General features: G+C 45.0%; 1 protein-coding gene across 1 annotated transcript; it reads right to left on the bottom strand.

Moving 5' to 3' along the window:
- Positions 1-666: 666 nt before the first annotated feature.
- Positions 667-16030, bottom strand: LOC141997310 (retinol dehydrogenase 10-like). The gene is made up of 5 exons (XM_074969619.1): positions 15575-16030; positions 8271-8369; positions 5696-5841; positions 1854-1985; positions 667-1186 (listed from the first exon to the last, which is right to left on the bottom strand). Exons 1-5 carry the CDS (start codon positions 16028-16030, stop codon positions 1069-1071), a joined length of 951 nt encoding a protein of 316 aa, XP_074825720.1. The 3' UTR covers positions 667-1068.
- Positions 16031-16191: the final 161 nt, after the last annotated feature.

Genomic DNA, 16191 nt, shown 5'->3' with positions numbered 1-16191 from the left:
TGATTTCTGGAACCGTCAGCTCTCCCTGCCTCACAGCAGCAGGGTGTGGAGCATGTAAACAAATGTTCCATCTGTGAAGTGCCTGTCCAAGCAGCAACTAAAAGAGAATTGTCTAGTCTGTTCCCAGCCCAAGAACCCTCGTCCTATCAGGGAAAGGGACTGTCTCGGAGATGGGAGGGTCTTCCCCTGGCACAGCATCTATCCACATCACAAAACAAGCATGTGCACAGCATGTATTTACCAGACACCTAGCTTTAACTAACAAGGACCCTGGGTATTCCTATAAAGTCCTAACATGGGCATTCAAGCAGCCATCCTGTAAGATTCTCCCAGCTTTCTAATGGAATATCCCCACAACCAAGTGGATACAGCTGATGAAAAACGAGGTGGGGGGAAATACATTTTTTTTAAATTTTCCTGTTTCTCATAACTTTTAAAATTCAAAAGAAGTCATCCAGATCTACAAGAGGATTCTTTCCCATACCCCTTACTCTTATCCCCAGCTGAGAACATACAGCATAAAACTTCCCATCCAAAAGCAGCTAAGGGAAGCATGTCCGAAAATACATGACCCCTCCCCTGCTTTATAGTGTGGTGGCCAAGAAGTCCAGAAAACAATTTAAAAAAAAAAAATCCTGGAAAGACACATTCTCCTCATCTCCTTGCCATCTCCTGGAACTTTAGGTCCAAATACTACTCCAGTTTGTGGAGCAAAGTCAAAGACCTGATCTCTCTCCCGGCTCTAATGCATAAAGACTAAAGGATGGGATGTTCAGAAGTGCCTACGCGTAGTGAAGGCACCAAGCATCAGGTGCTGACGCATGTATTTATACCATTCATCTAGCCCTCCCCCTTGTGTGTAGTAACTATTACATAAATGCTGGATGTCACCAGAATTCTCCTGAAAGCCTGCGGACATAGACCAAAAGAGCAAGTATGGATCAATATAAGATGCGACCTTTAAGTGTTTCTACACTGAAGTGATTTTATTCACCAGGTTTTCCCAGCTGAGTTTGGATTAAGAAAGTGTTCCAGAAGCTGTTAAAAAATCTGTGCAAGTACCAATCTTCATCTTCCTGTTGCTACAAGATGGCGTTTCGCTTCCCTTTGTCTAATGAATGGATGCATACACTTATCAATACCCAAAAACTTGTGAACAAGAACTTGAACATCCCATGGTAGGAGGCTGGAAATAAAATTGCAGTAATTAAGAAAAGATTTTAATTTTCTCAGATCATTATTCATTTAATTTTTTAGGGCCTTGATTGAATCTGTGGACTAGATCTAAATAATGTATTGAAAGGTGAACAAAACTTACCCAAGACGATATCTATGCTACCTTCTCCATCCAAAGAAAGAAAAGAATCTTGTATGTGACTAACACTATTCTAATACAGTAAAAATTTGTAAGATTAGAGGTGGAAAAGCTATAACAGTATTAAACAATCCATCTTCTCCCTGTCAGATTTCAGGACGTATTCCCCAAACTGCTAATTGATAAACATTAAATGTAATGTAGCTGACAATCTGAAAAAGCCTTTGATAGAGTATCTTACATATCTCCTATTCTAAAACATCTTACCTCCATGGTTTTTGCTATTTCAAACATAAGATGTAGGTGTAGCATCTTGCATATTTAAAACAATCTTTTTTAGCAGAGGGGAGAATAGCGTTTCCTAAGTAGCAGGCCCAGAACCTTCTGATATGCTTTTCCATTAAATCTGAATGTTCTAGCCATTTTGGGACCATCAGATAACACTACAGCCAATTATTTCACTTTTAACTGCATCTTGAAACAGAGTACCATCAAAATGAATTAATGTGGCTGCAATTCCCCGAGTGGAAATACTTACTGTTTTGAAACTACTGCAAAGTACATCACTCTGGGGATACATATTATGGGCTGATTATTCAGTATTCCTTTCATTGCTGTCTTCACACAGTCATCTGGTTTTAATGGAGAGAGAAGACCATCCAGCTCTTGCCTAGAAAAACAATTGGTAAGTATTTCATTAAGAAATCAGTAATTTGGGGGAAATTAGATTCTGTATAACCCTACTGAAACCACCACTGCATAAAGGAAAAGTGTCAACCTTTCCTTTTAAACCATATTAGGTAGATCCAGGGGAGTTCATAAACCAAGGTGTCTAGCCTGTCAACCTGTTCTAATTACAGTAAACGCTGTGTTATCCTGCACTTTATCAACCGGAAAGCTCTATTAACCAGCATTTCTGATATCTCCCAATACAAGTCTTCAATTTAGTAACCAGGACTAGTATACTGCCCAGGAGGTTATGTAATTGCACATTCTGCACTGTTTTTATGCAAAAGAGGCGGCAGACATGTAAGCAAGCTGATATCAGGGGTTTATTCAAAAAAGCCACTTCCAGGGTGTGTCTGAGTCATTACAGATTCAGCCCAATCTCCTACACCACCTACATCTACAACACTGATTGACAATGATGATGACTGAGGCACTGCAAGATCCTGAAGTGCCTTCTGAATCACCAAGGATTAAATTGTTCAGTATAGTTTAATGTTGTGTATTTTTAGTGATCTGGATGTATGCCATGCACTGCCCATAGTGATATGTAGTGTCCTAAGATAACCACCTGTATAGGAAACTTTACCTGTATACACCTAAGTGCTTCAAGAAACCAACCACTCTGCAGTGCAGTACGACTACTGGATTGGTGAGTAGCTGTAAACTATTTTATACTTGATTCATGTTATTGTATTCCAATTCTTTGAAAATTGGTATTCCGTTGGTAAGTACAACTCTTAGTTAACTATAATTTTTGACTAACTGGCACCCCCATTCCTCCAACATGCTGGATAACAAAGCTTTTATGGTATTAGCTCAGATATCACCCTTGTTGGTGTTGTACAACTTCAAGTGCTCCTGGCCTAAATGAATTTAAACAATTCCGGCTCCTGGTAAGGATTACTAGCAATAATTGCGGAGTTCTTTATATTATGCTAACGTCAAAGGTAACGGTCATTTTTAGTGAGCCTTTGAATTTGTGTAGTAATGATTGTTCCATTCAAAGTGTAGGGGCTGACTCTCAAATAGAACAGTATCATGTGATATCTTTTTTTTAAAAAGCATAGTTTCTGCAGACCAAATCTGCAGTGTTTTGGGAGTCTGGGTTCATGCAGGCAAGGAAGAGTTGCCTGATCTGCCTAAAGTGATACACCTTGACAAACTGGGCCAAACGCAGGAGTTGGCTGCAACTCTCTCAATTGCCACGCCGTTGATTTTTAGTGGAGTTGTGCTGCATGCTGAATCTGGTCCTTTTGTAAGCTGTTTATCAGTTTAGTTTTAATTTAATGACCAACATTAAGCCCAGAGCACATTTGTGAGTAGTGCTCCACAGTCATGACTCTAGGTTTACTATCTGAGGCCTGGTCTACACCTGAAACTTAAATTGACCTATGTCGTGCAGGGGGGTGAGAAATTCACACCCCTGAGATAGATTCAGAGACTTTAAGGTCAGAAGGGACCCTTGTGATCATCTAGTCTGACCACCTGCACATGGCAGGCCACAGAACCTCACCACTCCTGAAACAGACCCCTAACTTTTGGCTGAGTTACTGAAGTCCTCAAATAGATTCATAGATACTAAGGTCAGAGGGGACCATTATGATAATCTAGTCCGACCTCTTGCACAACGCAGGCCACAGAATCTCACCCACCCACTCCTGTGAAAAACCTCTCACCTATGTCTGAGCTATTGAAGTCCTCAAATCGTGGTTTAAAGACTTCAAGGAGCAGAGAATCCTCCAGCAAGTGACCCGTGCCCCATGCTACAGAGGAAGGCGAAAAACCTCCAGGGCCTCTTCCAATCTGCCCTGGAGGAAAATTCCTTCCTGAACCCAAGTATGGTGATCAGCTGAACCCTGAGCATATGGGCAAGATTCACCAGCCACATACCCAAGAAGGAATTTTCTATAGTAACTCAGATCCCACCCCATCTAACATCCCATCACAGGCCACTGGGCCTATTTACCATGAATATTTAAAGATCAATTTAATTACCAAAATCATGTTATCCCATCATACCATCTCCTCCATAAACTTATTGAGTTTAATCTTAAAGCCAGATAGGTCTTTTGCCCCCACTGCTTTCCTTGGAAGGCTATTCCAAAAGTTCACTCCTCTGATGGTCAGAAACCATGGTTTAAAGACTTCAAGTTACAGAGAAGTCACCATTTACACAACTTTAAACCAGCAAGTGACCCATAAGATGTAGTTAAGCTGCCCTAAACCCTGGGATAGACACCACTTGTTCAACAGAAGAATTCTTCCATCACCCTAGTTACTGCTTCTTGAGATAGTGGATTTATTACAGCAATGGAAAAACCCCTTCCATCGTGGTAACAAGTGTCATACACACCTGTAGCTTAGCTGTACCTATACCACTATAGCACTTGTAGTGCAGACATGCCATACATGAGGGTCTCATACCCAAGCTGTAGTTCTTTTTGAACATCTCCACATTAGTTGAGTTCTGGTCTACTGGGTGCTCATCCTCTTTGGACAGATGAACTGGGAGCTCAGCATTAAAATTCAGTTATATGTGAGTGTGGCGGGAGAGGGGAGGCCTACCTTCAGCCCTTAACCCTGCAAAACACACTTAAAAGGTATGTCACCTTTTGGCTTATGATATTACTCCTATGTGGTGGGGAGAAATACTATATACCCTGTCGTGTTTCATCACCTGGAATTTTTTATTCTCATATCGTGGGATATTTATGCCCACTCCCCCTGGCCAGAGAATCATGCACTCTTTACAAATTCTATACAGGCTACTTCATTAATAAAAATCTTTGCACAAAATTAGCATCTTGCATTCAGGGGCCTCCAGGTGTTTTGCAATTAACGCTCCTGTGATAGTGCAAATAGGTAAACTTGAAGCTGAGCGACTTGTCCAAGATCTCAAAGTGGTAGAGTCAGGAATACAACAAGGGCATCCCTTCTCCTGGTCCTGTGCTGTAATGTGGATCTGGTCTTATAAATGGAGAAATCTATTTCAGTATAGGGTTCCTCCCTTTCTTACAGGAAGGTACTCTTTATTTTCATGTTAGTGTATCATTATCCAGTAGGTTCACCCTAGTTTGAAATGTTTTGTTCTTGAGGGAACATGTGAGTACTGACAGTTCCTGCAATTTGGAATTGCCAAAGTTTGCTACAATTTTCCCCTGGTTTCTTGGTCATGGCCAATCATTCTAGATGATCCATTTCTAGCCTGAGTCTTCTCACAGAAGCTCTCATTTGCATCCACCCCTCAGAGGAAGGATGGTTCATACTTTCATTTTTGTAGGTTAGGATTTTACAAGTTCTCTTTACTTTTATCAAGAGATGCCAGCTTTACATTCTGATTTTGCTGTCTGCCCTTTCTTAAAAACACATCAGTGTTCTACACTAGTGATCCAACCTGCTATAATTCAGTAATATTAAGGGACAAGTACACTAGGCTAATTAAAGGAGAGTTTAATTGCTCCATTATCTGAGCACCTGAACCAGGGCAGAATTGCTGCAAGGCTAAATGTTGGGGGTGTCTGCTGATTCTAGTTGTCTACAAAGTCAGCTGGAGGTGTTCTTTCAGGTTCCCTAACAACTGAGGAACTGACCCTGGTAGCAGCTGGACAGGTGTGATATGTCTGCGAATGAGTCAAATGTAAATGGTTTTACCTGATTCTACATCCAGTGAACATGCCCGTGTCAACAAGACAGGGGCACACCAGAGTAGTCTTCACTCCATTGATTCGATTGGCTTTCAGCTGATGGCTAAGAGCTTCATGGAATCCAACTACTGCAAACTTGCTTGCACAGTAATCCTGCAGGAAATGAGAGGCTTTGGCTAGTGGTAGGTGGGGGAAGAGCCTTGTTCTTACTGGAAACACTCCTAGGTAGTAGATGGCAATTGCTAGCTTAGCTACGGGAGTGCAGCAGGCTGGCTTCTCTGCACAGAGCAGGTTTGCTCATTGAACCAAAGCATTCCCTTGAACATACACTGAAAATGGACACTCCTGTGACCTGCTTGGTTTTCCACATGCCACCTTTCAATATTGTTATGGGTTGGGTTAAAATCTCATTGAAACTGTGATGGGTGTGACGCACCCTTAAGACAGCTGTACAAAACATCTAAGCGGCCCCACCTAAAACAGGGCATAATGGAGTCTGTCCAGAAACTACCATCATGTAGGAAATCAGTGGGTGCTTAGCACCACCTGCAGCCAGCTCCCTCTGCCAATTTCCTCCCCCCATGCCTCCTGTCCACTGGTGGCCCTGCTGATCAACTGCTCCCCCTCCCTCCCTCCCTCTCAGCACCTCCCACACACCGCAATCAGCTCTTCTGCGGCATGCAGGAGGTGCTGGGGGGAGGGGGAGGAGCGGGGATACGGCATGCTCAGGGCGGGGGGGGGTGGAACTGGGCAGCAAGAGGCAGGGCAGGAGCTTGGTGGAGTGGGGGTGGGGTCTGGGGCTGGGTGAGGGTGGAGCACCCCCTGGGAAAGGAGGAAGCCGGTGCCTGTGGGTGGGGGGTTTTGACAGGGTACTGTTTAAACATAGGTGGGACAAACTGAAGTGCAGATAGAAACTGAGAGAATACACAGAGACTGAAGCACAGAAACTGAAGCAAGACATACTGGGAGAGAGCGAGAGCCTGGACAAGCATGGTGTATGACCCTGGAAGAAACTAGAGAAGGGACTTCTGGGTCTGGTGCTGGATAAAGAAGCTTGAGGCTGTAAACAAAGAAGCTATCCCATTTTTCCGTTCCTCTTGTGTTAGGAGAAGCAGGACTTTATACAATCCTTGACTGATTAAAAAACATCAAAGAAAACACCAGACTCCAACATCAATTTCTAATCACAGCTGGAACATCCTCTGGGCCTGAACTTTGACTAGTTACTCAAGTAAAAAAGAGGTAAATATTATGGGCCAAAGGATGGTCCCAAGTAAATGGGACACAAGGATGCTGTCGTATGTTTCAGTGAGTTGGCTGTACTCAAAATATTTTTCCTTTTTACCTCTGATTTAAACTCCTGTCTGATCCACCATATTGTTCTATAATCTCCTTCATCTCTTTGATCCAGGAGAATGTCTGTCTTTGCCCCTGGAGAAATGCCTTTTACTAGCAATGCCTGCTGATAAACTGCAGGTGCCAATGAGCTAAGGATGTGATCTAAAACCCAATGGGAGTCTTTCCATTGGCTTGGATCTGACTCTGAGCCAGTTTTTTATAGCGCTTAAATGTGCAGTGTGCACAATTGTGAGCCTCACTTCCCCGTACAAATCAGGTCAGTGCAGACCTGAGAAGTGAGGTGTATTTACACCATCATTCTAGCTTTTTAAAATCCAACCTCTGCATTAATATCGCTCCTGTAATACTTTGCAAATGCCTAATAAATATTGTCACTGCACTTTAAAGGGATGCATAAAAACCTTGTATTTATAATGAAGAAAAATCACCTGTCAGTTTTTCTTAATTTCAGGACCTCATTTTCCATCCCTTACCAAATTTGGGCCGTCAGATTGCTTCTGACAGCCTTTCCATTAGCATCTAATGTCCTATTTTTATTGTACATTCCAGGTAATTTGCGCTCACTTAACCTGCCCCCCTCCTCAGAGCTTGAGAACGTATTTAGAGGTTTTAGCACCAATAAGCTAGTGTGACAAGCAGATCTCTCAATAAATGCCCTACTTTTTTAATATGGATAATAGACTGAACTCCACAACACACATTTGAAACATGCTGGGAAAATAATCAGGGTGCTTGCCAAAGCTGACATAGCACTTTAAGTCTTTCCAGGTGCCTGTGATGGAGGTAATGATTACTATTTGCCTTTTAGCTATAAGGAAACTGAGGCTGGAAAGGATTAAGTAGCTTGCCCAAGGCCCCCCAGAGCCAGTGTCAGAGGTGGTATTAGAACTTGGGAGTATTCCAGCGCTGTGCTCGGGCCACTAACCTACAACCTCCCTAGTGATGCTTCCTGTTTTATCAACCAAATTTGGGGGGCCTAATCAACCCATGAAATTAATTACAACTGAAAAGTAAGGCTACAATTTAATCATGGGTATTTTCAGTAAAAGTCATGGACAGGTCACAGGCAAGAAACACAAAATCACAGTACATGACCTGTTCATGACTTATACCATAAATACCCCTGATTGAATCTTGGGGGGTCTGTGGCACCAGCTGCTGGGGGAGCGGGGGGTGTGTGTGTGAAAGGAAAGCACACACTTTGGTGATCCATAGCTACTGACCGTCACACAAGCTGTTGCAAAGAGGCCCAAGGATCCTGCTATCGTCACAATGTGACCATGGTCCAGCTCCATCATTTTTGGGAGGAAAGCCTTGACAGTCTGTATGGACAGAAAGAAGAAAGCTTATTCATGTGCACCATTCGCCTATTACATTTGCACATCTAAGATAGTGGGTACAATGCTCCAAGGTCTGTTTTGCTGATGCTCTGCTAGGACACACATTTATTTCTATTCTTAGCTGCAGCTTTAAAAGACTCCTGGCTCAACTATTACTGCAGAGAAGCAGCTTCTTTTACTCTCCCTTATTCCATTATGTGGGGTAGATGATTTTTAGGCATTTGCAATTTCCTTATTCCGAATGATCAATGTTTCTGATTTGGCAGCTGCATGGAGATTTTCCCAACATGCAGTAAAGATGCTGACAGGTGTATTTTTATGAACATTCCACACAGCCCCTGAGCAGCGTTGCTGATTTCAGATGAGAGATTTTTTCATGGCTTTCAAGTCAACGATGCATGTGATTTTAAAATGAGGCAGCTAGGAGAGATGGGCTTGAGCTGTAAAATTACAACCTGGATTGGAACTTGCCCAACGTTTGAGGGTGTTTGGCTCTGTGGTTTTGGTTTAGCTTCTTATTACATAGAGGCCAAAGCTGCTGTTTTGATTTCAACTCCATCCAAGTTTGGAATAGTTCAGATCCAGGGTTCTGGTTCAAGCCCATATCTAGCAGTTGGCCATTTATATGCTAAACACTTAAGGATCCCGCAGAAACCAGTGTGGTCTGTTTTAGCAACTCAGACATTTTTCTTGTTTTATTAACTTTTATTTGGGCACTTGAGCAAAAGAATGACAGTCTGCCATACAGGGTGTTCACATTTAGAGGTTGTTGAAAACACATCCCTTTAACGTTCAGCTGCAAATAAAGGTTTTCCAGATTGTAGAGCAGTGGCTCTCAACCTTTCCAGACTACTGTACCCCTTTCAGGAGTCTGATTTGTCTTGCATACCCCCCAAATTTCATCTCACTTAAATGACTTGCTTTACAAAAACAGACATAAAAATACAAAAGTGTCAGATCACGCTATTACTGACAAATTGCTTACTTTCTCCTTGTTACCATATAATTATAAACTCAATTGGAATGATAAATATTGTACTTACATTTCAGTGTTTACTATATAGAGCAGTATAAATAAGTCATATGAAACTTTAGTTTGTATCGACTTCGCTAGTGCTTTTTACGTAGCCTGTTGTAAAATGAGGCAAATATCTAGATGAGTTGATGCACCCCCCTGGAAGACCTCTTGTGTTGTAGAACCACTGTTGTAGAGCACTGAGAATATTAGCCTACTGTGGACAGCAACGAGAGCATCAGGGTAATTCAGGCTGCCAGCAGCCTTGTAACCATCCTGTTGGCTAGAGCTGCTCTGTGCAGGCTTAGACAATGGAGTGGTTCCAATGCCAGCAGCCACTCCTATCGTTGCTCCCACTGGTGGAGATGCACTGGCAGGAGAACAGCCACCTCTAATGTAGACAAAGCTAAAATGCAAAATGCAGGCGCAGCCCAGAAGCATCTTTACCTTCCAGTGCTGTGCCAAAAGCATCCATGCCAAGAGAGTGAGCACTCTGACAACTGTGCCGCTGTCACGTGGGAGATGTGTTCTGTTGGGTAATGCACTGGTACATGGCTGGAATCCAGCAAAGCTTTCATAAGCTGGCTGGAAGCCAGTGAATCTCGGAGAGGAGCTCTGTCTGCATCCAAAAGTGAAAAACAATGGGAGCTGAGGTGGGTTCTGATCATTTATCATGCACTTACAAACTTTATTCTGCCTTCATAAGGGCCCTGCTACAATCAACCCAAAGTGAGTTAAGAAACCATATTTAAACACTGCTCCAGCCAAAGAGATTTCTATGAAAAAATCTGAATGTTACCCAGGGAGATCAAGTAAATCCAGACACCATAGCTGTGTCTCAGCCATGTGTTTGATTATCCTAGCCCCTCCCACTTTCCCTATCCTGCCAATTTAGGAAACACTGATGCCCATTTAAAGTTAGTTTTCGGTTGCACATGTGAGATGGTTTTGCAGTGTAACAAGATTAGTTTTCACTGCAATCCTCTTAAAATGTCCTTCCTCTGATTGTCTTTCAGTGCTGTGAAACTGGGATTAACGGGATCCAGACCTCATTTCCCCAAGTCCTGGTTGATAAGCTACTTTCCAGAATTAGCTGCCTACAAACAAGTCATACTGAACAATAATTGTCACCAGAATTTAAATGGACAGTTTTATAATACAACATTTTGCATAATGCCTATATGCACTCAGCACTATATCTCCATATGATCCCCCTAAATAAGGAGATGGATGAAACCACATGGGTTAGGTTGTTTCTGAGAGAGTGGGCACAGAATACCTCACGTGGGTTTCTCCTCTGGCTAGCTCTGTAGAGAGAATTTGGTATATTTTCACAGTCTAGTACACACATTTGCAGGATGTCGTCTTGCCCTTTTGTCAGATTTTTAAATAACATCCTCAAACCATCCTCTTCATCCACTAGGGTTTCAGGACATTAGTTTTCTTTGGCTTGGTTTTGGTTTGGCTGCTGTCACAAGAATCTCAATTATGAAACATAGGCTGGTTGGTTGGCTTAAAAACCAGTGTGGCAAGTCAAATGGTGCTAAAGCTTCTTGTAACTTGGTAGATCTGAGCAACCAAATGGCTATATTTGGTTACTCAGCAGAACCAATGTGCATTTTACACAGAGAAACTGAGGCACAGAGCAGTTACATAGGTAAGAGCTATAGAGGGAGTCATCAGCATAGTGGGATGGGGAACCCAGGACTGCTCACTTCGTAATCCTTTGTTGGTTCCAGTTGATCACTCTGCTTCTCAAAGCTCATAGACGTGAAGCCAAGACATGAATGGGGAGGATTCTTCAGCTTTCCCCCTTGCTATGCTGTGTTGCAGTATCTCTTCAACACCAACTCTTTTGTTGTTGATCTTAGCCTGGCCACCAGTGGAGGTTTCATTCACCAGGGAAATTCTGGGCAGCAGCTCGGAGTTCTACCTTGGAAACCACCCTGGCATGTATATGTTATCACAGGGATTGGAACACTCTGCTTGGCTGACTTTTCTAAACACAAACAGCTGAGCTGGCACTGCCCAAGCAATGCAGATTGAGAAATACTTTCAGTGTGTTTTCACAGATGCTATGTGGCCCTCTCTGTCAAAGCATTTCTAAAACATATGGATGACCATTCAGTTCTCATGACTAAGGTGAATCTATGGATATAAAATCATTGATGCAGCCATGTCTGAGTGTGCCATTTATGAGACAGATTGTTCTCATTCAAGATCAATGCCTTTCTCTTGGGAAGAGTCAAGTTACTTAGTGGAGAAATATTTAAAGGGATCTTATCAAGACTTCAAAGCCTGGAAAATTCAATCTGACTTAATTTTTGGCCATAAATTAACACTTTTATGTTGAGTAAAACTAATTCAAAATGTTGGTTTTATAGATTTGGAAAATTGGAAATTTTTTTTCCCCTGAACTCTGCTTAGGGTGAGTTTGAGAGTTTGTAATGAATGAATCAGGGACTGTATTTTTTTTATTCTGTTTGTCCAGCAGCTAAGGGGCTCCTGGTCCAAGACTGGGCTTCCTACATGTTACTATAATAAATTATAACAATCCTTGGAAAAACCCCAAAATAGAACAATCAATTCACTCCTGAACTGTGTCCCACGGGACCCTGAGGTTCTGCATAGTCTAAACTGTAAAATATTTGATCATAAATGATTACAGGGTCTATTTTTACATGTAGGAAGGGTTATGATGATTTACTGCGTTTGGATTCAATGCTCTGATTTTCTAATGTTTTGGTTCAAAAAATACGAGCATGAGAACCTTGCCGCATTGTATTAGATCAGCAATCCATCTAATTTAGTATCTGATCTCTCTCAATAACAAGTGCAGGATGCTTCAGAGGAAGGTATAAACCCACCCCAGTGGGGGTTATCTCTGTTCTCTGTTGGTGACCTTATCAAGCCTTAGAATACAATGACTGATTGCCATTACTTTTAATTTTAGCTAGGGGATAGCTGCTCCAAATGTAATTTTTATACTAAATTTCATCTTGGACTAATAAAATGACAAAAATTGTATAACTACCTAGTCTAAAAATGAGACGGTAGTATACAGACCTGAAGGAAAACAGGTGCGAGTGTGATCTAGACTGGATCAGGTACAGGACTAGAATACCTGGATTCTATTCCCAGTTTTTTCACTGCATTTGTATGCTGTTGGACAAGTCATTTAACGTTTCTGAACCTTACACTTTCCCTTCATCCAACTTTGCAAAGTGCTTTGAGATCTATTGATAACCCTGACTCAAATCTTTGGAATTTTTTGTACTGCAAAATATTGAACTCTAGCAGTGAGTAGAGGAGTCTTCCCAATGAAAAGGGAATCTCAACCTGCCTCCAAAAAGGTTAAGAAGGAACTAATATTTCAAATGTTAAACTGTGATGCCAGGACCCATTTAGAAGGCAGAGATTGTAGTAAAAAATGGTCAGGGCTGGTCTTACCATGAGGCGAACTGAGGCAGCCAGTGCCAGACTGTGGGGGGGCACCACTAGGACCCAGAGTTTTAAAGTTTTGGCCCAAGTGAGGGAGAATGAGGGTGTCATTTGAGCTCCCCGCCTCAGGTGCCAAAATGTTGTGGGAAGTGAGCTGTAGCTCACGAAAGCTTATGCTCAAATAAATTGGTTAGTCTCTAAGGTGCCACAAGTACTCCTTTTCTTTTTCCTAATTGCACTGTGAGGCTTGTGGCTTTCCTTTCTTCCAGCCTTCCGCTCCCCCCGGTGGAGCTGAAGCAGCAGGTAGGGAGCGCGAGGGCAGACAGGCCTTGGGGTGCCTGCCACCGCTTCAGCCAGCTGGCCTCCCACACCTGCTGCCAAGGGGGCAAGAGCACCAGCTGGTAAAGAAAACAAACACGCCACGGGGCCGGGTGTCCAAAGCCCTTACCCTCGGCTGCGGCAGGTGAGGTGGCTACAGCCTGGGAGACCTTTGCGGAAGCAAGCGAGGACGAGGCGGCAAAAGCACGTGCTGGAGGTGGAGGTAGACCTAGACCTGCAGCCAGGCAACGTGGCGAGTGCAGGCAAAAGCTACTGCACCCAGTATTCCGAGGAGGTCTCCCATCTAAGTACTAACCAGGCCTGACCCTGCTTGGCTTCCAAGATCAGGCATGTTCAGGGTCGTATGGCCATAGACGCTGTTGACTACCACTTTGTCTGCCTTTAAGCAAGAACACAGATATGCCCTGCCTGCTCCATGCTGCCGATTCCCTCTCCCCACCTCCCCACAACACGCTCACGCCCACACCACCAGCCTCCCGCCCCTCCCTTGCCACACCAACACTCCCACCCTGCACCACCATCCACAGCCCCTGGCCCACACACACCATGCCTAAGCCTCCTCCCTACCCCCCACAAATACACCCCCCTGCAACCCCCTCACCACACATTGTCTTCTGAGAAGGGACCCTCACAAAGCTCCCCTGCCACACACACACACCCTGCCACAAAACCCCGCGCACCACCCCCAGGCACAACGCACCGCCCAGGACGGGGCTGCCTCCCGCTCCCGTGCCTTACCTGCATGCACCCTACAGGGGCAGCTTCCACACAACCCGCTTTGCTCACAGCTCTCACGCCTCCCTGGGGACGCCCTCCTGCACTTGGCTTGCCTTTTGCTTGCTCTGGGAAACCCAGGACGTGCACCCCGGAGGTCGCGCCCTGCCCCGTCTCCCACTTCGCAAGGCCCCGGGGGAGGCAGGATGGGCCACCACCTCCTTCTCAGGGAGACCAGCCCAGAGGCGACCAGCACCCACCTTCCCACTTACTGGCCCTGAGCCAAGGCAGCGACAGCTTCAGGCCTGCAGACAACCTTCCCAGGCAGCTGCTGCCCTAAGGTGGCCCTTTTGCCTCTCTCCCCTCACTTTTAAAGGGCCAGCTGCCAAGGAGGCATGCTGGCAAAGGACTTCCCTAAAGCAGCAACCCCAAAGGCCCAGGCTGCGCCGCACGCAGGGCTGGCCTTACCACCAGGAGGCGAACTGAGGTAGCCGCCTCCGGTGCCAGACTGTGGGGGGCCGCCACTAGGACCCAGAGTTTCAAAGTTTTGGCCCAAGCGAGGGGGCTTGGGGGCGTCATTTGAGCTCCCTGCCTCAGGTGCCAAAATGTTGTGGGACGGCCCTGGTAAATATCCCCCTTCTGATGCTTGTCTCAACAGGACGTGCTCACTTCAAGCTCTAGCTGGATGCTATGCATTATAGAGCCCTGCAAATCCATGGAGAGCCACGGACCATTTCTGCAGATAGTGGATTGGATGCGGATACAATCGTGCAGGGCTCTACTCACCAGCAGTGCCTGGCCTGTGGCATCTGGCTCGGGCAGCCTGGGGGGTGCAGTGCACTTGGGACTGATGGCCAGTGGCTGGGGGGCATCCACTTGCCACGCCGCTTCCTGTCCAGAAGCTCGGGTCCCTTGGACAGTGCCAGCATCCAAACCATGGCCCGGCCCCGGAGCAGTAGCCCGTGCTCCCGGTCTGCCAACGCCCCACCTCTCCGCCCCATTGTGATGCAATGCCCTTCTGCTGCCATCGCTCGTGAGCCCCTGGGAGGCGCACGCGATGCACTGCCCCTTTCCCTCAGCCTCCTGTCCTGCGCCACCCCTTCTCTTTGAGACACCTCAATGTCCAAAGTCAGACAGTGAATCAACAGCACCTAAATACAGGGAACCCACCCTGTCCCAAATCCCTGAACAATTGGATGGGTTCTGCTGCAGCGTGTCCTGAAGGCCAAGACTTTGGCCTTCAGGGATACAGGGGTGGGTGAATTCCCAGGTAGAGGGGCCCTGCCACATCTCCCTCCGCGCTGGACTCTAATTCACTTCTGCCGTTGGTCTAAAATAGGCCACATCGGTTGCCTTCAGGATGTGCTGGAGGGTGAGTAGTCAGAGTCAGTCCCGGTCACAAAGAGCAGACCTGAAGAAGAGCTCTGTATAAGCTCGAAAGCTTGTCTCTTTCCCTAACAGAAGAAGGTCCAATAAAAATCATTCTCACCCACCTTGTCTCTAATAAAGAGCATAAATAAGTGAAAGAGGCACACTGAGGTAAAGTGACTTCGCTAGGGTCAGACAGCAGAGTAAGGAACAGAAACCAGGGCTTGCTTCCAAGCCTGTGCCCAATGCACAAGAGCACCCTGCCTCTCAATCATCTTATACTTGGTTCTCTGCACTAAATGACACTTACCCAGAAATGTGCATAGCAGTTAGTCTTCATGGTCCTTTCCAGAAGTTCATCTGAGCACTGCAAGATTGGTTTCCCTGCTACAACCCCAGCATTATTTATCAGGACGGTGACATCTCCCACCTCCTGTTGCACTCTCTCTGCCGTGTTATAGACGTCCTCTCGCTGACTCACGTCACAGGTGTAAGCATAAGCCTTGGCCCCTAGCTCCCTCACCTGCACCGCAGTTTTTTCATTACCATCTGTGTCTATATCCCACAGGACAAGCGTCGCACCTTTTTGGGCGAGTTCTAAAGCAAAACGCCGACCCAGTCCTTTTGAACTGGCCGCACCTGTTATTAAACATATTTCATTGGTGACTCTTTTCTCTGTGGGCCTCTTCATCCACCGCACAAGGGACTGGATTATATAGCCCACAACTTTAGCTGTGAGTAGCAGAAAATCTATAAGCACACCCATTGTTTCTTTTAAAATAAGAGCAGCTTGTGGAACACCAATGTAGTGAAGGCCTCAGACAGCACAGTCCAGAGAGGATATATAGGGAAATGCAGGATTAAGAGATTATACTGGCCTGCCCCCATTAGCAATAAGTGGGAGGGATCTCTACTACAATGGAGGTA

Source organism: Natator depressus, chromosome 13 (assembly GCF_965152275.1).
Source record: "Natator depressus isolate rNatDep1 chromosome 13, rNatDep2.hap1, whole genome shotgun sequence".
NCBI lineage: Eukaryota > Metazoa > Chordata > Testudines > Cheloniidae > Natator > Natator depressus.
This window is presented reverse-complemented; position numbering and strand designations above follow the sequence as displayed.